The 22,350-nt window shown below is 37.2% G+C and overlaps 1 protein-coding gene across 3 annotated transcripts in view; it reads left to right on the forward strand.

The window, feature by feature from the left end:
- The window catches only part of LOC124622026 (S-phase kinase-associated protein 2-like), a 188,268-nt gene extending 172,512 nt beyond the window's left edge, over positions 1 to 15,756 (forward strand). For all 3 annotated transcript variants that reach the window (XM_047147582.1, XM_047147580.1, XM_047147581.1), the window contains one exon: positions 15,368 to 15,756. In XM_047147582.1, coding sequence (XP_047003538.1) covers positions 15,368 to 15,509 — 142 coding nt within the window. In that variant the 3' untranslated portion in view covers positions 15,510 to 15,756. The remainder of the gene's footprint in view (positions 1 to 15,367) is intronic.
- Positions 15,757 to 22,350: the final 6,594 nt, after the last annotated feature.

The raw sequence follows: 22,350 nt of genomic DNA on the forward strand, positions 1-22,350 counted from the left end.
CTATCAGACTCTTTCAGAAAATCTACATTGAAAGCCCCACGAACAATAATTTGCTTCCCTCTGTTTGACAGATAGCACAACAAAGATCCAAGTTTTTCAAAAATAACTGAAAATTTCCCAATGGGTACCTGTACACAGCTACAGTTATAAAAGTACCATTATTTAGTTTAAGCTCACACATACACACATGCATCTATATGTTGCTCAAAAGAAGCATGAAAAGGACTGTTTTTGACTCAGGAGGCACCCTTATAGACAGACCCTCTTCAAGTTTCTTCCTAATTACAGGATATGAAAGTCAGTGATAAGATATCAGTTCCTGAAAGCAGTACGACAGAACTGTCAACTCGAAAAATCAGATTTGAAAACTAAAAGATTTCTGAGTGCTTTTAAGTATAAGACATTTTGAAATTCATTACATGGTCACCAGTGTTTGAGTGCATAGTGGCCCATGTAATCATAAAGTTGCTGGTTTGAATCTTGCTAGCACTAACATTTTTTAAAACTTTTATTTAAATTCCATATTCATTCATGAATGGAAATTTTAATTAACAAATATTGAATCATAATATTTTAATTGAAATAATGTTTTTGTTTTAATTATTTGTCATATGAAAATAAATTAAAATTTGGTACAGACATGTGAAATGCCTTATTGCTAAATGGAAAAGTTGTGTACATCAATTATACGTTCAGTTTCTAGAAACAAAGAAAGTATTTTATTTTTTATTTGACATTTTGCATTTTTGTATGTGAATACCTTCATTTCCTTGTGATTAGTAATAAATATGAAGAGGTAATTTTTAGAACTTTTTCCAGTTCATGGTGGGATGATACAGTAGTTGTGATAAATGTTTTGAAGAGATGAACGGTCTTGGCTGCAAAGCTTGATCTTTTTTTGCAGCCAAGACTGTATATCTCTTCAAAAAGTTATTTTCATTTGTTAGTAAATATGGAAGTTCAGTAAAAGTAAAGAAAGAAAGTTGCTACTAGTGAGATATCAACCAGCTACTTTATGAATACTAGATTTTCATTCTATGCAATGAGCTACCAGTGACCAGTAATAAGTTCAAAATGTTTTGTACCTGAAAGTGCTCAGAAATCTTCCAATATTGCACACTTATTCTTTTTTGAGAGTTTTTGAGAATCACATCATACTGCTTTAAGAAACTGATCCCGAGGCATTGACCTTCAAATCTTGTAAGTATGAAGAATATCAAAAAGGGTCAGTTCATAGCACCCCTTGCCAGGATATACCTGACAATTTTACCATAACACACAAGCTAGATGACTTAAAGAAAGTAACAGCTGAATTTAATGAGCAATGATTTGCACCTTGATGAGCCTGAAGGAAGGCTGCAAAATACTACACTATGATAGTTGATCTTAGAATGGCACAAAAAATGAACTCAGATCAAGCTGAATTTCTGTTGTTAATTTCTAGAATTATTTAGAGAGAAACATTAGCGTATGTAACAGCTGCTGTCATGAATGGCTGAACCAGTATGTGATCATGTTGACATAATTTTGCATGTGTACTCATTAGCTTTCAGAGTTTACTGTAATTTTGTTGATGTCATGTTTCTTGAGTGGTCAAGAAATTTCAGAAGCTCAAGAGGAAGAAATTGGTCTCTTACTCTTCTAGCATTCCTGTAAGGAGAATTACACTTCCTGTTATCATTGCTTTAATATTTGTACATTATCGAATGATTAAAGTAAATATGGAAAATACATCTTAAAGCTTCGTCTTTTTTCTAGTATGTATTTGTATGCACCAGTAATGCTTTAAATAAGGGCATTAGTGGCCAGTTTTGTAGGCTCAAAATTCTTCTGAGTGGCTGGTCTCTAAAATTTTAATGTCATGTTATTGCGCAGTGAGCTAGAACCAACATTGACTAGCAAAAGTTTGCAGATCCTTTCAAGTTCTGTTGCAACCATGAATTAACATCCTAGTGATACTACAAAAGAACAATATTTCATTTTGTATAAATAAAAGATGAAATGAAGTAAATAATAAAAAAAACTACTGAACAATGAAATATTTTTTTCCATGTGTATGGTTAGAATGTAAATATTGAGCGTAGATAATAATTGCTTTGATAAGAACTCTTAGAGATGACTCATATTTAATGTAAAAAAGTTTAAAGGGGTTTCATAGACACTTGGCAGCAAAGTAAGAAAGGGAAATTTGAACTATTTCTAGTGAACACATGGAATGTTTCCCTCTATTAATTCAGTAAAATATATGTAGTTAGACAGCAGCCAGTTGGGACTGAACATCTCTTTCAAATGTGTTCTCGAGGCTTGAGTAGCAATAATTACACATCTCTTATTAAATTTTTAGCTACCAAACATATGCTTAAAATGCTATGAAAACTTCAAATGTAGTGGTGAACAGAGATAGTAAGTACATGTAAGTCAACGAGCAGCATCATGTTCATGGCTGATACTTAATTGAAGTTATCTCAGTGGCTCAGATGTTATATCATGAAATGTGGTATCAAAAGGCTTGAACCATGTTAAAGTGGATGGGTGAGTCTGTTCAGAGGTCTGTGGAAGGAAATAGTACACCAGCTCCAAAAGGACTATGCCCACTAAATCACCGCGGTGTTCAAACCAACTAGTGTGTTGATGACAGCTCTATCTAAGCAGACACTGTAAATATACAGGTTGTTCCAGAATTATATTTACAGCTTTGATTACCTTTATTTCAGAAATGGGGATAGGTAGAAAGTTTTGGTTTGTGGTATAATATTCACAGACACCGAAAGTTTCAGTGGCTGTTTAAGAGAGTTCAGTGTCTGCTCCACATGTAGCATGCAGGATATTTAAACGATATTCCAGTTCCTTCCATGTCAAGCCTAGCATGTATTCATTAACATGTGCAATTGCTGCTCTGATGCAAGCCTGCAGATCTTGCACAGAATCTGGTAGACAGCATCCTCCACAAAGCCTCAAAGAAAAAACTCTAATGGGACTACATCTGGAGACCTTCGAGGGCTAGGAAATGGGTCCTCCTCTGCCAATCCATCAACCAGGAAATGTGCCGTCCAAGGCATTCCCAATGATTGAGGTCCAATGAGGAGGGTAACCATCCTGCTGCAGCATGATGCCAGGTTGCAGTTCTTCAACTTGTGGAAATGAAAACTGTTCCAACATGTCCTGATAAACAGTCGAGGTTATTGATAATCCCGTAAAGAAAAACTGTTGCACCACATGGTCATGAAGCAGTCCACATAACATGTTTAACTTTGAACAGCTGCACACAATTTCCATGCTTAAGTGGGGATTCTCGGAGCGCCATGCTCTCGTATTGTGTTGGTTTACCATCCCAGACACTTGAAAGCAAGTGATGTCCATAAACATCACCATTCTCAGATTGTATGGGTCACCATGAATGTGACTCAGAACCTCAATTGCAAATGATATGCACTTTGGCCTGTCATCACACAGAAGCTGCATCTTGTAGGCATAAAGCTTCATTTTCTGGTGTAGCATCCTGTACACTGTAGTTGATGGTAGCTGCAGCTGTTGAGAGACCCGATAGATTGATTTGGGTGCACTTTGGTTAAATGCCTGTTGCACCTGTTCCACACCTGCGCCACTCATTCTTGTATGGCCACAACTTGTCCTTTTGATGAGATGTTTATATTCCTTAAACCTCATCAACCACTGTCTGATGATCAGATGTGATGTTGGTGTGGGTGTCAGATTTGATGTGTATCAGCCATTCCACACAGTGTGCCAGCTGCTGGCAGTAGCCATTTTCATCAATAACTATAAAGGAAGAAAAATAGTCCTTGTGAGTGTGTGTGTGTGTGTGTGTGTGTGTGTGTGTGTGTGTGTGTGTGAACTGCATGCATTTGCTAACTGACAGGCCACTGCCTAGTGAAATCATTACACAAGAGGAACAAGAACGGACAGATACAGTCAATGCTCCTGCACCTGCACCCCTCCCCCTCCCCTGTTAATCCCATCTGCTGTCACACTGTAGGTGTCAGCAACAATTAAACTAAACTGCACAAGCTTTTAGTCGCACATCCATTGTCCATTGTTTCAGTTTAGCTTTCTATTTACTTGTACACAGTTGTACATGTTTATGATGTGTAGTGTGTAATGTGTTGTGCACCATGCCGCTCAAAAAAAAAAAATTTTTTTTCGTGGATAGCTGACCATCTGGGAACTTTTACATATGACGGAATTGTTTTATATTGTCGAGTTTGTGAGAAAAATGTTTTGTGCAAAAAAAGTTTCAGACAGACCAGCATGTCATTCGCAGGAATGCAGAAAAAAGGCACATGACAACTTCTGACAACAGCAAGTTGCAGTAGCAGGGATTTGTCCAAAGGTAACCGAAAAAGTCAGTTTAACATGGATCTATGTGAAGCATTCATTGCAAGCAATATTTCTCTGAACAGATTTACAAACCCTATCCTCAAAGGCTTCCTGCAGAAATATTGCTTAAATCAAAATATAGCCGATGAATCAGCATTGCATAAAAATTACATACCGACAATTTATGTAAATGTTCTGGAAGAAATATGCAATGAACTCAAGGAAAGCATTATCTGGATTTCTGTTTATGACACTACAGGCACTTGTGGCCATTACATTGTAAATTTAATTGTTGGTGCTTTAAAAGAAGAGCCATCTTCTTCCTGTTTAGCAACCTGCAAAGAACTTGAAAAAGTAAATCATTCTACGAAAGCCAGATTTGTCGATGAGGGTATTAGAAAGATATGTCCAGAATCTTCTGGAGATGAAAGGGTGTTTATGTTTATTGCAGCTGCTGCTCCCTATATGATCAAAGCACGAAAAGCCCTCTGAGTATTTTATCCCAATTTGATTGATGTGACGTGCTTTGCTCATGGAGTACACTGACTTGCTGAACAAGTGTGTTCCACATTTGTGAATGTAAATACACTGATTTCATCCACAAAGAAAGTGTTTCTAAACACTCCAGCTCGCATTAAGATCAACAAGGAAAAACTACCAAATGTGCCTTTACCTCCCGAATGAGTGGTAACTTGTTGGGGTATGTGGGTCAAAGCTGTGTTGTTTTACAATGAACATTTTGAGGCCACTAAAGGGGTAATAAATGACCTCAATAGCGCAGGGGCTTTGTCAGTTTGCCGGTGCAAGGAAGCTTTTAATGATTCCTGCATTAAAAAAGACATTGCTGTGATTAACACTCATTTTTCACATATACCTGCAAGTATTATAAAACTTGAAACTCAAGGTTTGGCATTGAATGAATCAATTCAGATAATGAATAAATGAAAGGTATTCCCAAGAAAACGTAAAGAAAAGTTTGAAAACATTGTAAACAATAGCCCAAGTTTTGAACCCTTGTGCCAAATTGATAGTTTTGTTAATGGGATGCTTGAACTTTTACCAGAAACAATAAGTGCCAACATAGCACACAAATTCAAATCCTGCCTAGTTATCTCAGTTGATGTAGAATGGTCCTTTTCTGCTTATAAAAATGTTTTGAGTGATCGAAGACAGTCTTACTACCGAACATTTGGAACAGTACTTGGTCATTTATGTTTACAATAGTAGAAAAATATAAAATAAATTACAAATGATGCTTTGGTCCAATAGTATTAATTAAAAGTTAATGCTGCTCAAAAAAAAAAAAAAAATTCATGATTGTATGTTGTTTTTTAAATAAAATATTATGCAGTTTTCGAGCGCACCTCTGCATTCAATATATCTCGAAGTTGGCCCTGTACATATCAACAGTTGCGCTGCAACTTACGTGCATTTCATCCGCCTGTCACCAACAACAATAGCAAATTCTTGAAGCACGTTAGACATCTCCATTTTTAAGCATTTTTCATGTATATTTGCATGCATATTTTAAGGGTTTTTATGATGCATATAACCCGGTCTCTAGAGATCATATGCCTTAAACCACACCTTTCTACCTATCTCCATTTCTGAACTATATGTGATAAAAGTTATAAAGATAATTTTAGAACACCATACATACATTTTCAGCATTGAATAACAATGGCCTTAAAACCTGGAAAGTATTGAAACTTTTGTCCTCACAGAAAGCTACCTAAATGCATGGCTATGTATGTTTTCATCATGCTCGGCAAATGTCTTAAACTGGGAAGCAATACCACTGTGCTCTACAGTGGGGAAATTTCTTTCCTGTATTTCCTTTCATATTTACGCACCAAACCATCAGTAAATACTCCATAAGTACAATGTACTATCTGCGGTTGAAGTTCAATAATCCTGATGAGAACTGGTGTAGCAGCATTGCCAAACATGTCCCGTATTTATTCAGATCAACACTGAACCTTATTTATGAATTCAAGTTTAGTGTTATGTTGTATAACAAGTTTGTGAACTGTGTTAATTTTTTCAATCAAGAACAAAAGTGATTTTTGTGTGTGTGTGTGTGTGTGTGTGTGTGTGTGTGTGTGTGTGTGCACTGTCGCATGACTTTTATCATTTCATTGTATTTCAACCTCACACACATATACATTCAGTATTCTCGTACTGGTATTCTGTATATCAAAATGAATGAACTAAGCAATTGAAGAACTGTGAACTGAAATGAATGATTTTCAATTTACAATTTCATCATGCCAATTACGTTGAATTGAGCTGCTTGATTAACTTATATGTGTGATGCCATTTAAATTTGTTATTGAATTGGATCCCAAGGAATTTTAGATACTCTTATTTCGTGTATGATCATTAATGTCTATGTACTTCTGGTGCTGAAATGTTGTTATTGTTTGTTTGAAGTTGCATAATATGTCTTTGTAAGATGAAGGCTTAAACCTTTAGCTGCAAATCATTGTAGCCTTGTGCTACTATCACCTGAGCTATCTGTAGTAAGGTTGGATTTGGACCTGTGATTAGTATTTTTGTATCATCAGCAAACATTACAGTTTTTGTCCTGGCCGTTGGTGTCCTTGGAAGCTTATTCATGCAGGTTACTTATACAAGGAGAAACCAGTCATGTGTCACTATTGTAAATATGTATGCTAGTAAACTGAGGAGATATGGTGTGCCAATGAAACAAAATAAATGAAATGAACATTGCCCTATCTCAGTAAGTAAAACATGACTAACAGATGCTGTATCTGGTAGTCAGTGCAATTGCAAATGTACTTTTTTAAAAAAAAAATTTCAATAAAATACACCTTGAAGAGTAATAAATTATATTGATTTGGATACAGCAGGAATTGCAATGCAAACCTTTGTGCTGTAAGAATTTGTTATGGAAAACACTTGCCGAGTACCTGTGAAAATTCTGGACCTGTGTAAAATTGTGAACTGTATTGAAGGTTTCTATTCAGCCACTTGTCAACCAGTCTGGCATGCCAACAGAAGACAGCAAAGGAAAGCTGGATATTTAAAGGGGGGAGGAACTACATCTCATGGTGGAAACTCTTTTTTAGTGTAAGATCAGTGTCCAGTGGGAAACTCAGCCAGGCAAGTACTAAAGATGACATCTTGGGTTGTCGGGTATTCTGCCGGATATCAGTGTCGTACTTGCACGATATTTCGGTCACGTAGCTCGTAACCTTCATCAGGTGCGACCTGAGACTGAGAGTCTCAGGTCCCACCTGATGAAGGTTACGAGCTATGTGACCGAAATATCGAGCAAGTACGACACTGATATCCGGCAGAACACCCGACAACCCAAGATGTCATTAGATCGCCGGGAAAGCCTGAAGAGTTACAAGTACTAAATATGTTAAAAAAGTTCAAGATACTCACAAAAGTAAAGTGAAAAATAATGTTAGTATATTTCATCAAAATATTGGGGGATTGAAGAATATAATTGATGAGCTTCTGCTTTGTTTAGAAGATATAGAAACTGAGAATGTAACAGATGTACTATACCTGTCTGAGCATCACATTGACCCTGATATGCAAAAGGTTAGCATCAATGGGTACAAATTAGCTGCACGTGTAAGTAGAGATAATATGATGAGAGGAAGAGTTGCCATATATGTCAAAAGCTTCCACAGTGTAAAAAATTTAGAAACTAAAAAATTTTGTGTAGAGCAACATATGGAAGCATGTGCCACTGAACTAAAACTAAATGATGGCACTTTCATAATTGTAACAGTGTATAGGTCCCCCTCAGGGAATTTCCAGCTATTTCTAGAAAACTTGGATGCTTTGTTGTGCTATCTGTCAGACAGGGGGAAGCAAATTATCATTTGTGGGGATTTCAATGTTGATTCCCTGAAAGAGTGTAATAGGAAGAATGACCTTGTAGTATTACTCAGTTCTTTCAATTTGAGCTCCGTCATTGATTTTCCTACTCAGATAACAAAGAACAGCAGGACATTGATAGATAACTTTTTTATAGACCAACATAAGTTTAAGGACATAAATGCTTATCCTGTTGAGAATGGTCTTTCAGATCATCGTGCACAGCTAGTTACAGTACATGACATAGCTCCATGCAGTATATCAAATCAGAATTTCAAAGCAGTGCATTCAATTAACAATATAAATATTGCAAACTTTAGGGAAAGCCTACAGCAGCTAGACTGGGATGAAGTGTATAAGGAACCCGATGCAAACTTGAAATATAACTTATTTCACGATACATTTTTAAGGGTATTTGAAAATTGTTTTCCCAAGAAAATAGTTAAACATAATTCCAAGAAAACCTATAAAAAACCTTGGCTAACTAAAGGAATAAGAATATCCTGCAACCGCAAAAGAGAACTGTATCTAACAGCAAGAGGCAGTACTGACCCCGAAATTGTTCAATATTATAAAAACTATTGTGTGGTACTAAGAAAAGTTATTAAAAAGTCCAGAAGCATGTGTATCATGTCTGAGATCAGTAACTCTGATAATAAAATTAAAGCAATTTGGAATATTATTGAAAGGGAAACAGGGCAACCAAGAGCACAGGAAGACTTTAGTGCCATAAAACTGAATGACAAGTGTACTAACAAACAATCAGAAATTGAAAATATTTTCAATAATCATTTTTTAAATGTTGTGGAGAAAATAGGATCTAGATCTTCACTAGAAGAGGCAAGGCTACTAATAGAAGAGGCCATATCTGTGCAGTTTGAAACAACTGTATTTCCACCAACCTCTCCCTCTGAAATCAGTAAAATAATAAACTCACTGAAAAGTAAAAGCTCTTACGGAATTGATGGCATTTCCAGCAAGACACTTAAAGCTTGTTCCCCACATATAAGTAGGATTCTCAGCCACGTATGTAATAGCTCTTTGGAGCAGGGTGTTTTCCACGATAGACTGAAATATGCCATTGTAAAACCATTGCATAAAAAGGGGGATACATCAGATGTCAACAACTACAGCCCAATCTCTCTTCTGACAGCTCTATCAAAAAATTTTGAGAAAGTGATGTATTCAAGAGTAGCCTCCCATATTTGTAAAAATAAAGTACTAACAAAATGTCAGTTTGGTTTTCAGAAAGGCTTTTCAACAGAAAATGCTATATACGCTTTCACTGATCAAATATTAAATGCTCTGGATAACCGGACATCACCCATTGGTATTTTTTGTGATCTCTCAAAGGCCTTTGATTGTGTAAATCATGGAATTCTTCTAGATAAGCTAAATCATTATGGTTTGAAGCGGGGGGGGGGGGGGGGGGGGGGGGGGGCAGTACACAAATGGTGTAATTCATACTTAACTACTTAACTGGAGAAATGCAGAAAGTTGAAATAAGTGGTTCATGTAATGTTAAAACATCAGCTGATTCCTCGAACTGGGGGGGGCTATCAGGTACGGGGTCCCACAGGGTTTTTGGTCTTAGGTCCTTTACTGTTCTTGATATACATTAATGACTTGCCATTCCACATTGATGAAGATGCAAAGTTAGTTCTTTTTGCTGATGATACAAGTATAGAAATAACATCCAAAAACCAAGAACTAAGTGATGTAATTGTAAATGATGTTTTTCACAAAATTATTAAGTGGTTCTCAGCAAACAGACTCTCTTTAAATTTTGATAAAACAAAGTATATACAGTTCCGTACAGTAAATGGCACAACTCCAGTAATAAATGTAGACTTTGAACAGAAGTCTGTAGCTAAGGTAGAATTTTCAAAATTTTTAGGTGTGTCCATCGATGAGAGGTTAAACTGGAAGCAAAACATTGATGGTCTGCTGAAACGTCTGAGTTCAGCTATGTATGCTATTAGGAATATTGCAAATTTTAGTGATAAGAATCTCAGTAAATTAGCTTACTATGCCTACTTTCATTCACTGCTTTTGTATGGCATCATATTCTAGGGTAATTCATCATTGAGTAGAAAAGTATTCATTGCTCAAAAACGTGTAATCAGAATAATTGCTGGTGCCCACCCACGGTCATCCTGCAGACATCTATTTAAGGATCTGGGGATCCTCACAGTAACCTCACAGTATATATATTCACTTATGAAATTTGTTGTTAATAATCCAACCCAGTTCAAAAGTAATAGCAGTGTGCATAGCTATAACACCAGGAGAAAGGATGATCTTCACTATGCAGGGTTACATCTGACTTTGGCACAGAAAGGGGTAAATTAAGCTGCCGCAAAAGTCTTTGGTCACCTACCAAACAGCATCAAAAGCCTGACAGATAGCCAACCAACATTTAAAAATAAATTAAAAGAATTTCTAGATGACAACTCCTTCTACTCATTGGCTGAATTTTTAGATATAAATTAAGGGAGGGAAAAAAAAAACAACTTAAACATTAGTGTCATGCAATATTTTGTGTAATGCAATATCTTGTACTGACATCTTTTATTAACCTGACACATTCCACATCATTACGAAGTGTCGTATTCATGATCTATGGAACAAGTATTAATCTAATCTTTAAATCTCACATTTATTAAATCATTCTTGCAGGAGGATCATACAAACATACATTAGTTTGACAGTAGCACAGGCTCTCATGTGAGACATAGTAAGAGGCATCCCTGGCAGTGAGCAGCATGTGAAATATTTGAAAACAAATAAATCACCAGTTCCACATGGAATCCCTGTTTGGCTTTGGCCCCTTATTTAGCTTCCATTTATCACAAGTCTGTTCCCCAGGGCAAAATCCCAAGCAACTGAAAAAAAACAACAACTGCAGATGACTATTGTATGATAAGGGTAAAAGAACAGACTCACAAAAGTTTAGACTAGTATCCTTAATATAATTTTGCCACTGAAATCTTAAACATATTTGGATATAATAAATTTCCTTCTGTCCAAAAATCAGCATGGATTTATAAAACATTGCTTTTACAAGACTCAGATTATTCTTTTCTCACATGATATTCTGTGAACTGTGAGTGAAGGGCAGCAGGCAGATTGCACATACCTAGATTTCCAGAAAACATTTGACACAATGCCCACTGCTAACTGTTAGTGGAATGGAGGTCCAAGCATACGCAATAGGTTCTTAGATATGTGAGTGGTTCAGAGACTTATTAATTGATAGACTCCAGTACACTGTCCTGGATAGTGGGTGTTCATCAGAGTCAGTGATATCATCAGGAGTGTCTCATGGAAGTGTGAAGGACTGCTGTTTTCTGTACACATATATGATTAGATGAATATGGTGAGCAGCAGTCTGCGACCATTTACTGATGAAGGCATTATGAGTCGCTTGCTGCTTGACACAGTTGCATTGATTAAATCTCCATGCATAACATTGCAAAGTGATATGAAATGAAATGAGCACATAAGACCACTAGTAGGAAAGGCGGATGGTCATCTTTGCTTTAGTGGCAGAATTCTAGGAAAGTGCAGTTTATCTGTAAAGGAGACTGCATATAGAACACTAGTGCAGCCCATTCTTGAGTCCTATTGGAGTGTTTGGGATCCAGACCAGAATGGATTAAAGGAAGAAATCAAAGCAATTCAGATATGTGCTGCTAGATTTGTTGCTTGAAGATCTGAACAAAATGCAGGTGTTACAGAAATGCTCTGTGAACACAAATCCATGGAGGGAAGACAGTATTCTTTTCATGAAACACTATTGAGAAAATTTAGAAAAATGGCATTTGCGGCTTACTGCAGAATGATTCAACTGCTGTCAAAATACATTTTGCATTAGGACTTTGAAGGCAAGATAAGAGAAATTAGGGCTCATGCAGGTGTATATGGACAGTCTCTTTTCCCCTCACTCCATTTGTAAGTGGAACAGAAAAGGGAACGGCCAATACTGGTTCGAGGTACCCTCCACCATGCATCATATGGTAGATATAAATGTAGATGCATGGCTGCTAGGTAAAACATCAAACAAGTACAAATGGTGTCCAGGTCATAATGTCTATATATAATGACAAAACCAGATAAACACAACAGCATATTTCTTGTGTTTATATGGTCCCTTTTGACATTTGGGTAACAAATGTCCATAAAACAAAATTAAGAAATATATACTACCAAATTTATTTATTGGTCCTAGAATCAGTTTCGTACATTATTTGTACATGTGATATGGGATAGTGGTAAACCTAGTTAGTTTTTACTGTGTTCCTGTGTAAGTTCATCTTCTGTCTAGTTTCATATGTGTGTATATCATAGTTGTGTTTGAAGAGATTTTCTTTTTTTTTAAGATGCTCCCTTTTGTGAAAATTTGTATTTCGTATATGTACAAGCTAGGCAGTGGCAATATTTTCAGGGTTTTAAAAAGGGGTCTACGGGAATCCTTACACTTAGCTTTTTTTATCACCCTGATAATCTTTTTCTGTATTTTAAATGTTTATGTAGTGTTTGTGGAATTCCCCCCCAAAAAATTATTCCGTACATAAGTAGCGACTGCATACTGCAATGATACATTGCCAGCACGGATGAGCAGCTTGTATTTTGAGTGAGGATCCTAACAGCAAATGCTAGTGAATTCAGTCTCTTATTTAAATTGTTTAGGTGTACCTCCCACTTCTGATCTGCCTGAAAATGTACACGTAGAAATTTTGTATGACTGACTTTCAACATGTTTTTTCCTTCGACATTGATTCAGGATTTGCAGGATGGAGGTTTTGTGTAGTATGAAAGTTAACTGATACTGCAGCCTCCTGCAGATTTTCCTCATTCTGTGATTTAATTAGAATATTAGTGTCATCTGCAAACACTACAGTGGTTCCATCATGTATTTTACTAACCAAGTCATTTACATACAGCAGAAATAGGACAGGTCCTAGAACTGACACTTGGGGGACTCCATACTTGATTTTCTGCTCATCACTGTAAAAACTAGAATTTTTTTGTATTTCACTGTCTTTGTGTTTTATTTCTGTAATCTGCTGATGATTACTGAGGTACGAGTGGATCCACTTTTCAGACTGGCCTCTAATTCCATAATTACTAAATTTACAAAAGAGAATACTATGATCAATTACATCAAAGGCTTTACTTAGATCCAGAAATGTTCCAGATACATGTTGTTTATCATCCACTGCTTTTAATACTTCATTTAAGAAGGCAAAAATGACTGACTGAGTTGACTTTCCAGCTGGGAACCCATGTTGGGAGTCACTTATCAGCCTCTCTTTATTTAAGATAACTGTTAATCTTCTAAGGAACATTTTTTCCATAATTTTGCTGAAACCTGACAAAACAAACTGGTCCATAATTAGCAATATCACTTTTTGTACCCTTCTTATGCAAAGGTGTTACTTTTGCAGTTTTTAGATTACTTGGAAATACACCACTCTCAAAAGATGAATTTTCTATGTCTGTTAGTGGTTCCACAATAAATGTTGCACTAGCTTTGATAATAGCATCTGGTACCTCATCAACACTCACTGAATATTTATTAGGTAATTCTCTTAGGATTCTTGACCGTTCCTCAGGTGTTGCTGGGTGCAGGAGTAATGTGTTTGAATCAATTTTTTTTTTATCTGAGGGACTGGTTGGCTGTTTGTCATGTTGTGTATTTATTAACTGCTGTGCTATATTTGAGAAATAATTGTTGAAAACACTAGAAATATATAAGTACACAAATGTCAGTACTGACACATCATCCAAAGTACACTAATTCATTGTAAATTGGGTAACACAGTGTAAGCACAACCATAAAATTGTTAACTTACTGTACTGGTCCCTTGCATGAAATTGACTCCAGACCAGACTTGCAAATACAGTCTGACAAGGGTAGCAACAGGCTGTAATGTCTGGCCAGCCGGAGTGGCCGAGCGGTTAAAGGCGCTACAGTCTGGAACCTCACGTCCGCTACGGTCGCGGGTTCGAATCCTGCCTCGGGCATGGATGTGTGTGATGTCCTTAGGTTAGTTAGGTTTAAGTAGTTCTAAGTTCCAGGGGACTTATGACCACAGCAGTTGAGTCCCATAGTGCTCAGAGCCATTTGAACCATTTTTGTAATGTCTGTATGCTGATGAGTTGATGTGTGTCTTTTCCTTCAACCATTCACCCAAGATGTCAGTTTTAAGTGGCCAAATATAATGAAGTTATACCTTATTTTCATGTATTTTAAGATATGCAGAACAGACATTGAGCAACTTAATTTGGCAATGTCTCGGAAGCAATTTTACAACTAGATGTCTCCGTAATTTATCAGAAAATGTTTCCAGCTACTCATTTTGAGTGTTTTCACTTATCAAAGGACTACACAAACACTAACATAACTAGAATGAGATTTCACTCTGCAGTTGAGTGTGCGCTGATATGAAACTTCCTGGCAGATTAAAACTGTGTGCCCGACCGAGACTCGAACTCGGGACCTTTGCCTTTCGCGGGCAAGTGCTCTACCATCTGAGCTACCGAAGCACGACTCGCGCCCGGTACTCACAGCTTTACTTCTGCCACTATCTCGTCTCCTACCTTCCAAACTTTACAGAAGCTCTCCTGCGAACCTTGCAGAACTAGCACTCCTGAAAGGAAGGATACTGCGGAGACATGGCTTAGCCACAGCCTGGGGGATGTTTCCAGAATGAGATCTCAAGGTTCGCAGGAGAGCTTCTGTAAAGTTTGGAAGGTCGGAGACAAGATACTGGCAGAAGTAAAGCTGTGAGTACCGGGCATGAGTCGTGCTTCGGTAGCTCAGATGGTAGAGCACTTGCCCGCGAAAGGCAAAGGTCCCGAGTTCGAGTCTCGGTCGGGCACACAGTTTTAATCTGCCAGGAAGTTTCACTAACATAACTACCTTACAAGATTAAGCAATGGTTAAGATTTAAATCTCTTTCCAGCCTTTCAGATTTGGGTTTCTCATGATTTTTTGATTTCAGATGCTACAATGATTTCTTTGAAGAGGATGTGGCTAGTTTCATTCCCAGTCTTTGTCGAATCTAAGATTCCACTCACTCTCTTATGAACTAATTTACCTCCTTTTAAAGCAGCTTATGGTATATCACCACCACCATATGAAACAGGAAAGGATCTATTTTTTCAGGTCACTGGATGTACAATGCTCCAAATTTGATGCTGCGGTAATGGAAAATTTGAAGAAACGGATGCCATCCCTAAAAGTTCATGTTACTCAGTTCCAGTACCAAGACATAAACAGTGCAGATACAAGTGATGATGAAGTTTAGTACACACTATTTTGGAGTTACATTTTTTAATCATATTTGTACTTCATAGTGATGTTTAGAGGGAAATTGTACATACTTTTAACTGTGATTGATATATCACTACTTCTGGTGCTGCAAGATTATTGTGCAATTGTTTTGTATCTAGTCATTTGTTATTCTGGAGTTCTCATTTAGTTTGTAGTATATTTTATGCTCTCATGTAAGGCAGCGTTGGACATTTTAGTTATAAATCAAACAGATTCTGATACATAGTATATTTGTTTATGAAAAATCAGAAATTATTGCCACAGCTACAGTCCTGACACCTACGAGCAACTGAAGGCAGTACTGCACAATCTGGGATATCAGTAATTGCTGGGACTATAAATGTTGTGCAAATTAGTATTTTTCTCATATACCCTCTATTTGCTGTGAGTTGATGGATGTCCACATTATAGTGGAAATGTGCAGTCTGTGAGAACCAGTCCTTTTATTTGACACTGTCAGGGAAGAATGATTATTAATTGACAGTGTAGGCTGATGCCTGTAATACACACAATCCCAACCACAACCACAAACTGTGACTAATTACTCAGATAAGGGGCTGCAAGAAAAACTTCCACTTCCCCTGACAGTGATCCGTTGGATTCTAAATCGCACAGCTAAGAACACTGTAAAGATTTCGTACACCTAAATGCCATGGCCCAGAGGTTCCTAGCTTGTGAGCCAATCAGAAACTAATACATTGCATTACTCATCAGTGTCAGAACCTAACTTCTTTCCTTCAAATATCAAATCATTTGAGAGGAATAGCCTCCATATTTGTTGTGCTTGTTTTCCCTCTTTTCACAGTATCACTGTTTTAAAACTTTCCTGTTTCAATGGTATGAAGAGGGATATATGCAGTCATTTGAAATGTGTGCACAAATAATGGTGTATGGCACATTTTTCGGTTTCTAGGAAATTGACAAAAACCGTTATTTCCAGAAAATTATTGTAAAATAATAATGTAATTGCAGATATGTATTGTTTGTGCATACAAACTATTGAAAATACTTGGTTGTGCTTTTTAAAATTGCAGTAAGCATAGGTTTTATGAAAATAAGTGAATATTAAAATGGAAAAACACAGTATAGCAATAGATATACAACATTATTCCATATCTGTCTTCTGCTGTAATGATAAGGTTGTCTTGAATCCAAAGGTTGTAAGTAAGAAAATTATGACAAGATACAAAATAATATTTATTGTAAACTGATAACTTTGGTCTTAAAAAAAGTAATAGAACATTCCAGCCCAAGATGCTGGCCAAAAGCTATATGCGAGTATCTCTTAATCGTGCCTGTCTGCAACTTGACATGTCTTCTTTACAGTAAATAGCAATCTGTCTTTGCCTATATTGTTAATAGAAAATGAGTTTGTTATAAAGTTGAGAGACAAATCTGGTGCATTAAACTTAGTTGTCAAACTGTAGATTTTCATTAAAATTCCTATATTTTGGTTCAGGATATTTCATCGTGTCCAATAAATTATTTTCTTCTTCTTATGAAGTTTCAGTGTCCAGTTGTAGAGCAACCAAAAATCAAAAGGCAACAGAAAGCTTTTTACTTGATGTTCACAAACTGTTTGACAATACAATGTCTTCCCCATGTGCGAAGCACATTGCAACTAGATGCATGCTTATGTCACTAAACAGTCTCAGCCAGAATAATTTTCAAAGCAAGTGGCTTTTTGGAAACTTAACTTATTGGATCCTGTCTCCTTGAAGTCTTCCATCATCTTGTGAATGGTCAGCTTTGAAGGATTGACAAAGCCCTCAGCAATGACATGCTTCCATTCTGAAGGAACCATAACTTTTGACACTTTTTTCTTTTGTCGATCATTGTGAAGTCCATATCAGAAAGTAGGAAACTATGATCTGAACACACAAACTTTTGATGTATTTCTGTAAAGTACTTGCAGCCGATCTGATAGAAATAGAGCGCTAAAAATCTACAGTTATTTTTGTGCCCAACACAGCAGTAAGACAATACAATCAGTTCGTGTCTCATACCTTCTTCAAGTGTATTGTAATTGTTTGTCACGAATTCAAGCAGATGGGAAACTATTTCAGCTAAATGTCTCCTTGTGTTGGATTCATCCCACAAATTTACTGTGATGTTTTCAGTACCAACATCATGAACCATGAAATTAGACGACGACAGCTGTCTCTGGTAAGAATACCATGGACTGCGTCAAAGTAGGACGAAGTAAAGCCTTTCGTAGGTCAGCACAAACAATTCTGTAAGGCACACATGCTGTGCTGTGGGGCGATCAGTATGGTTGAAAATGAACACACTTCATACGCTGCGATCGCAGTGTAGACACTTTTATTGCTTCATGATTACCGGTTTCAACAGTTTTATGCTGCCGTCCTCGGATGATCTGTACCTTCTATAAAATTGTCCTGTTACATTACATAAAGTCAGAGTGGGTATTTTGGAGTGCTTTTTATGCTTTGACTTCATGTAAATTAACTTTGCAATTTTCTGGAAGTTTCAGAAGATTGGATGATGGAAACTGTTGAAACTTGTCACCTTGGAGAAGTAAAAGTGTGTACACTGTGATTGCAGTGTATGAAGTGTGTTCATTTTAAACACATATAATAGGTATATTGTTTTTCGTTTTACCTGTTTCTGTATCGTTTTTTAGCACTTTGAGCTGCATCATGCAAAAGCAGATCAAACATACCCTCTCAGGTTCAGCGTTGTGCAGTTCTGTTTTGTCAGAAGCTGCAATGATTTTGTTAAACAACAAATTTCACTGTCTGCAAGCATCTAACCTAGTACTCTGAAATGTAAATTAAAATCTGTTTGATACACACTTTGATAGTATGATCTGCTTATTGATTTTCAGGAATTTTTTTGGTAAACACTCAATACATTCTAGAGAGTTTGAGATCAGGAGGCAGACATTCCTTTGAATATTTATTCATGTTGTAATGGCTCGTCTACTTTGGAGAACAGGAAATATGATCCCTAATCAGAGCCATGCTGTCATGTGATATGGTATGCGGCCTACTGAAATGTTTTCCTCGACTGTCTTTAGAGTTGGTCATTCCACCTTGTAGTTTATATTGAAGAGTCTGTATTCATCACTGGATGATGCAGAATATGTCAAACAATGTTTTTTGACACATTTCTTTTGGCTGGACTTTGTATTTGAAAGTAACTTGTTTCCGTGAAACATCATCTGTCGTACCTTTCTTTCATCTGGCTAAGCACACCTTTGTTGATGGATTTTGTCAAGTAAATGGACAGCTCATCATATATCAAGGCACGATATTCTTTGTCCAACTTTAACTCAATTGCCAGGTTTATATCCTTGCATACTTCTTTTGAGCACACTTCTGCATTGCAAACATTATCCTGAATCATGCAGTCAAAATTACTATCTAACATTAAACTGGATCAGGTTACCTTCCATTGGGAAAATGTGGGTTCACTCAGTGACTGTTATGTGATTTACAAATTATAGAGTGCTGCAGTCAGTCGTATATAGAGGGTGCAATATGACCAATCGATGTGTTCCCCACACAACCTACCTTCTTTATTCAGTAGTATTTGAAGAACTTTGACTGACGTCCGAACAACAGGGAACTAACATACATCGAGATTAGAAAATGTTGGTATGTAATCTAATATACAAGCCATAGATGTTATGTCATGAGTTGTAACATTGTATTGCATCGTCTGACCATGTACTTCTTGTATTTTTGGTATTGAAATGGCTAGGCACTAGCCGAAATCTGGATTTGCGTAATAAAACCTACCAGAAAAGGGCGACTGAGAGCAGCGCTCTATAATTTGTAAATTCAACTGGATTATCATATTTCACATTTTTTAATATAAGAGTGCTCAGAGTGTGTATTATATTTCTTTGTCAATGATAAGACAAAACTGGAGTCAATTTTATTTATGTTACATATTTTTGCTGTAATGTTTTCAGAGGATGGACACAACGTACATTGTTAGTGTCATACACTGCTGTACAGGGCACATATGCTTCTCTACATGTGTAGAAAATCAAGCGATGGATTACAATTCAGTGTATGGGTTCAGTGTTGTAGGATTGCCGGATCCAATGATGCACACTACCACATGTAATAAGCACTATTTTACCTCTCAGAAGCACACATATACAGTTATATACATTCTTGATTTACGGTGCACGTGTGTACTGTTTCGCATGCGGCCACAGACTGCTCAGAGAGAGCTTGCCAAAACAAAGATAGTACGCGAGACTTAGTCGATAGTTAAACTGAAACTATGCCTTAAATTATATTACATTAGTAACTGAAGAGTTTGAGCTAGTGAGGGGGGCAGATGGCCCTGCTTGATCGGGCGAATCCTCGTACAGGGGACGGTGGGTTGTGAGGAGCTGAGGTAGTGGACCTGAATGCCTGTTGAGGTGCTTAGGACTTTTACTGTTGATGGGTCACTACCAACAGGCAAGGGGACAGACTGGAGAAGATGAATGTGGGTTAAGTTGTCATTGGGGGAGCTGGCTCATTCATAGAAGACACACGCATTATCTGGCTGCATAGCAGAAAACACTTTAGAGCTGCAAATAAAATCTGTGTTGACATTAACTACCACTTCCCTATACGAGTTGACAGAATCTCCACATGAGTCGTATGCGGCGGCATGATGCGTTCCGAAGCTGGCCCCTGATACGTCACTAAATCCTAACAGGGGAGAGGCGAGGGGGCTGCCTGTAAGAGGGGGGTCATCAGATGCATCACTGTAGGGGAATGTCACACACACCTATAAAACTGTCCTGTTGAGTACAGCTAGTCGGTGTGTTCGATCACTGCATTGAACTATTGCCAACACAAGGTGGGTAATTGGAAAACAATGCCAAAGCGTCCATTGGAAAACCTAGTTGGCATGTGTGCAGTGTAGCGGGCAGCAAGCGATCCATTGTGTACAGCTCGACGGTACAAGAGTTCGTTGTAGCACTCATGAACAAAATTCAGGGTCACCAGTATCGGTTTAGTGTTGTAGGATTGCCGGATCCAATGATGCACACTACCATATGTAATGAACACTATTTTATTACTTGGAAGCACACACATATATGGTTATATACGTTCTTGATTCATGGTGCACGTGTGTACTGTTTTGCACACAGCCTTAGACTGCTTGCAAAGAGTTTGCCAAAACAAAGATATTATATATGAGTTGGTCAATAGTTGCCACAAGTGTATATCACAGATGCTGAGTCGCAGATAGGCACAACAAAAAAACTGTCAAGTAAGCAAGCTTTCAGCCAAAAAGGCCTTCATCAGAATTGGACAAAATACACACACATACACACACACACACACACACACACACACACACACTCACAGGTGAGAGTCATATGTGTGTGTGCGCTCTGTAATTCTGATTAAGTCCTTTTTGTCTGAATGCTTACTTGCTTGACAGTCTTTTTGTTGTGCCCTTCTGTGGCTCAGCACCTATAGACATAAACCTTTTTACAAAACCCATACAGCATTATTCCATTCACCTGCATTGGAGGCTGTTTCACAGGAACTACTTTCCCTTTACAAGATTTATATTCCAATCCAGCATTACAAAGCCTTTTCCTCTTAATATCTTGCAAAGTACTGATGTTCATTTCCCTTTTCTGCAAATTATTTGCATGTTTCAAACCACTTGCACTAAGCATCACCTTGTTAAACTCCCCAATTCTAGTAACATGCATCACTGCATGAATCTCCTCGCTGGTTAGTGCTGCCCTCGGATGGGAAACAGGCCAACTATTACAGCAGGCGACGCAGACTGTTGTATACAACATTATTCCACACAAATCTACAAAATGTCAAAATGTGCCATACAGCGTTATTAGTCTGCATGCTTCATTTTCTGAAACACTGAGTAGGCAGCATGAAACTGTATATTGGCTTGTTTTCAGTGTGTCACTTTTATGTTTTTGTTTGTGTGTGTGTGTGTGTGTGTGTGTGTGTGTGTGTGTGTGTGTGTAATGTAATATTTTCAACATGATGCTTTACGTTTCATTCTGGTTACCAATTCTCACAATTAGGATAATTGATAAACTGTTTGTTTGTATTATTATTATTTTTGTTATTATTATTATAACCACTGCTGCTGACACAAAGTATGTAAGGGAAAGAGTGTCATAATCCTTTTTCCAATTCCAGGTTATGTTTTCACATTTATGCAGTGTGATATTGAGAGTGCTTGATAGAAGCTGCAAGTCTAAGAATCAGTATCCTAAGACTTTTACTTTTATAGCATGCTGGCAGCATGAAATTAATTTCCACCAAAGAAGCTAGCACTAACTACTCTTGGCATAATTAAATAATGTAAACAATTTTTGAAAAGGTTTCTTATGTAATAATGAATCTACTGTTCCCATGCCTTTATGTTTGGATGTACTATTTCCTTTTTCATTACCACTGTGAAGACAGTATTCAGGTGAAGTATGAGAAGAAATATTCTTCACAGTTGGCTGCATATATAAATAACTGCAGTGTGTTGAAATTTTACCCTTAATTTCTTATTGTTTACTACTCTTCCACCAGTATGCTGCGGGGTGAGGTGTAGTTAAGGGTTGACTCCACCAAACTAAATGTGAACTAAGGGCATCTTTTATCTATTTGAAAATTATGAGGCTGGTTGTCAACACATGAAAGCAAGTAGTTTAATGTGAACATCAGCCCATAATTTACAGCAAGATATTCATCATTCAGTTATTGGCAGTGTATATCTGTAGATGTCATGTACTATTATTACTTCCTCTTTATGGAATTCTAGCATTTCTGTCTCCATCCTGTCGATATTTGTTCTGTGTAGTA

Source organism: Schistocerca americana, chromosome 7 (assembly GCF_021461395.2).
Source record: "Schistocerca americana isolate TAMUIC-IGC-003095 chromosome 7, iqSchAmer2.1, whole genome shotgun sequence".
Taxonomy (NCBI): domain Eukaryota; kingdom Metazoa; phylum Arthropoda; class Insecta; order Orthoptera; family Acrididae; genus Schistocerca; species Schistocerca americana.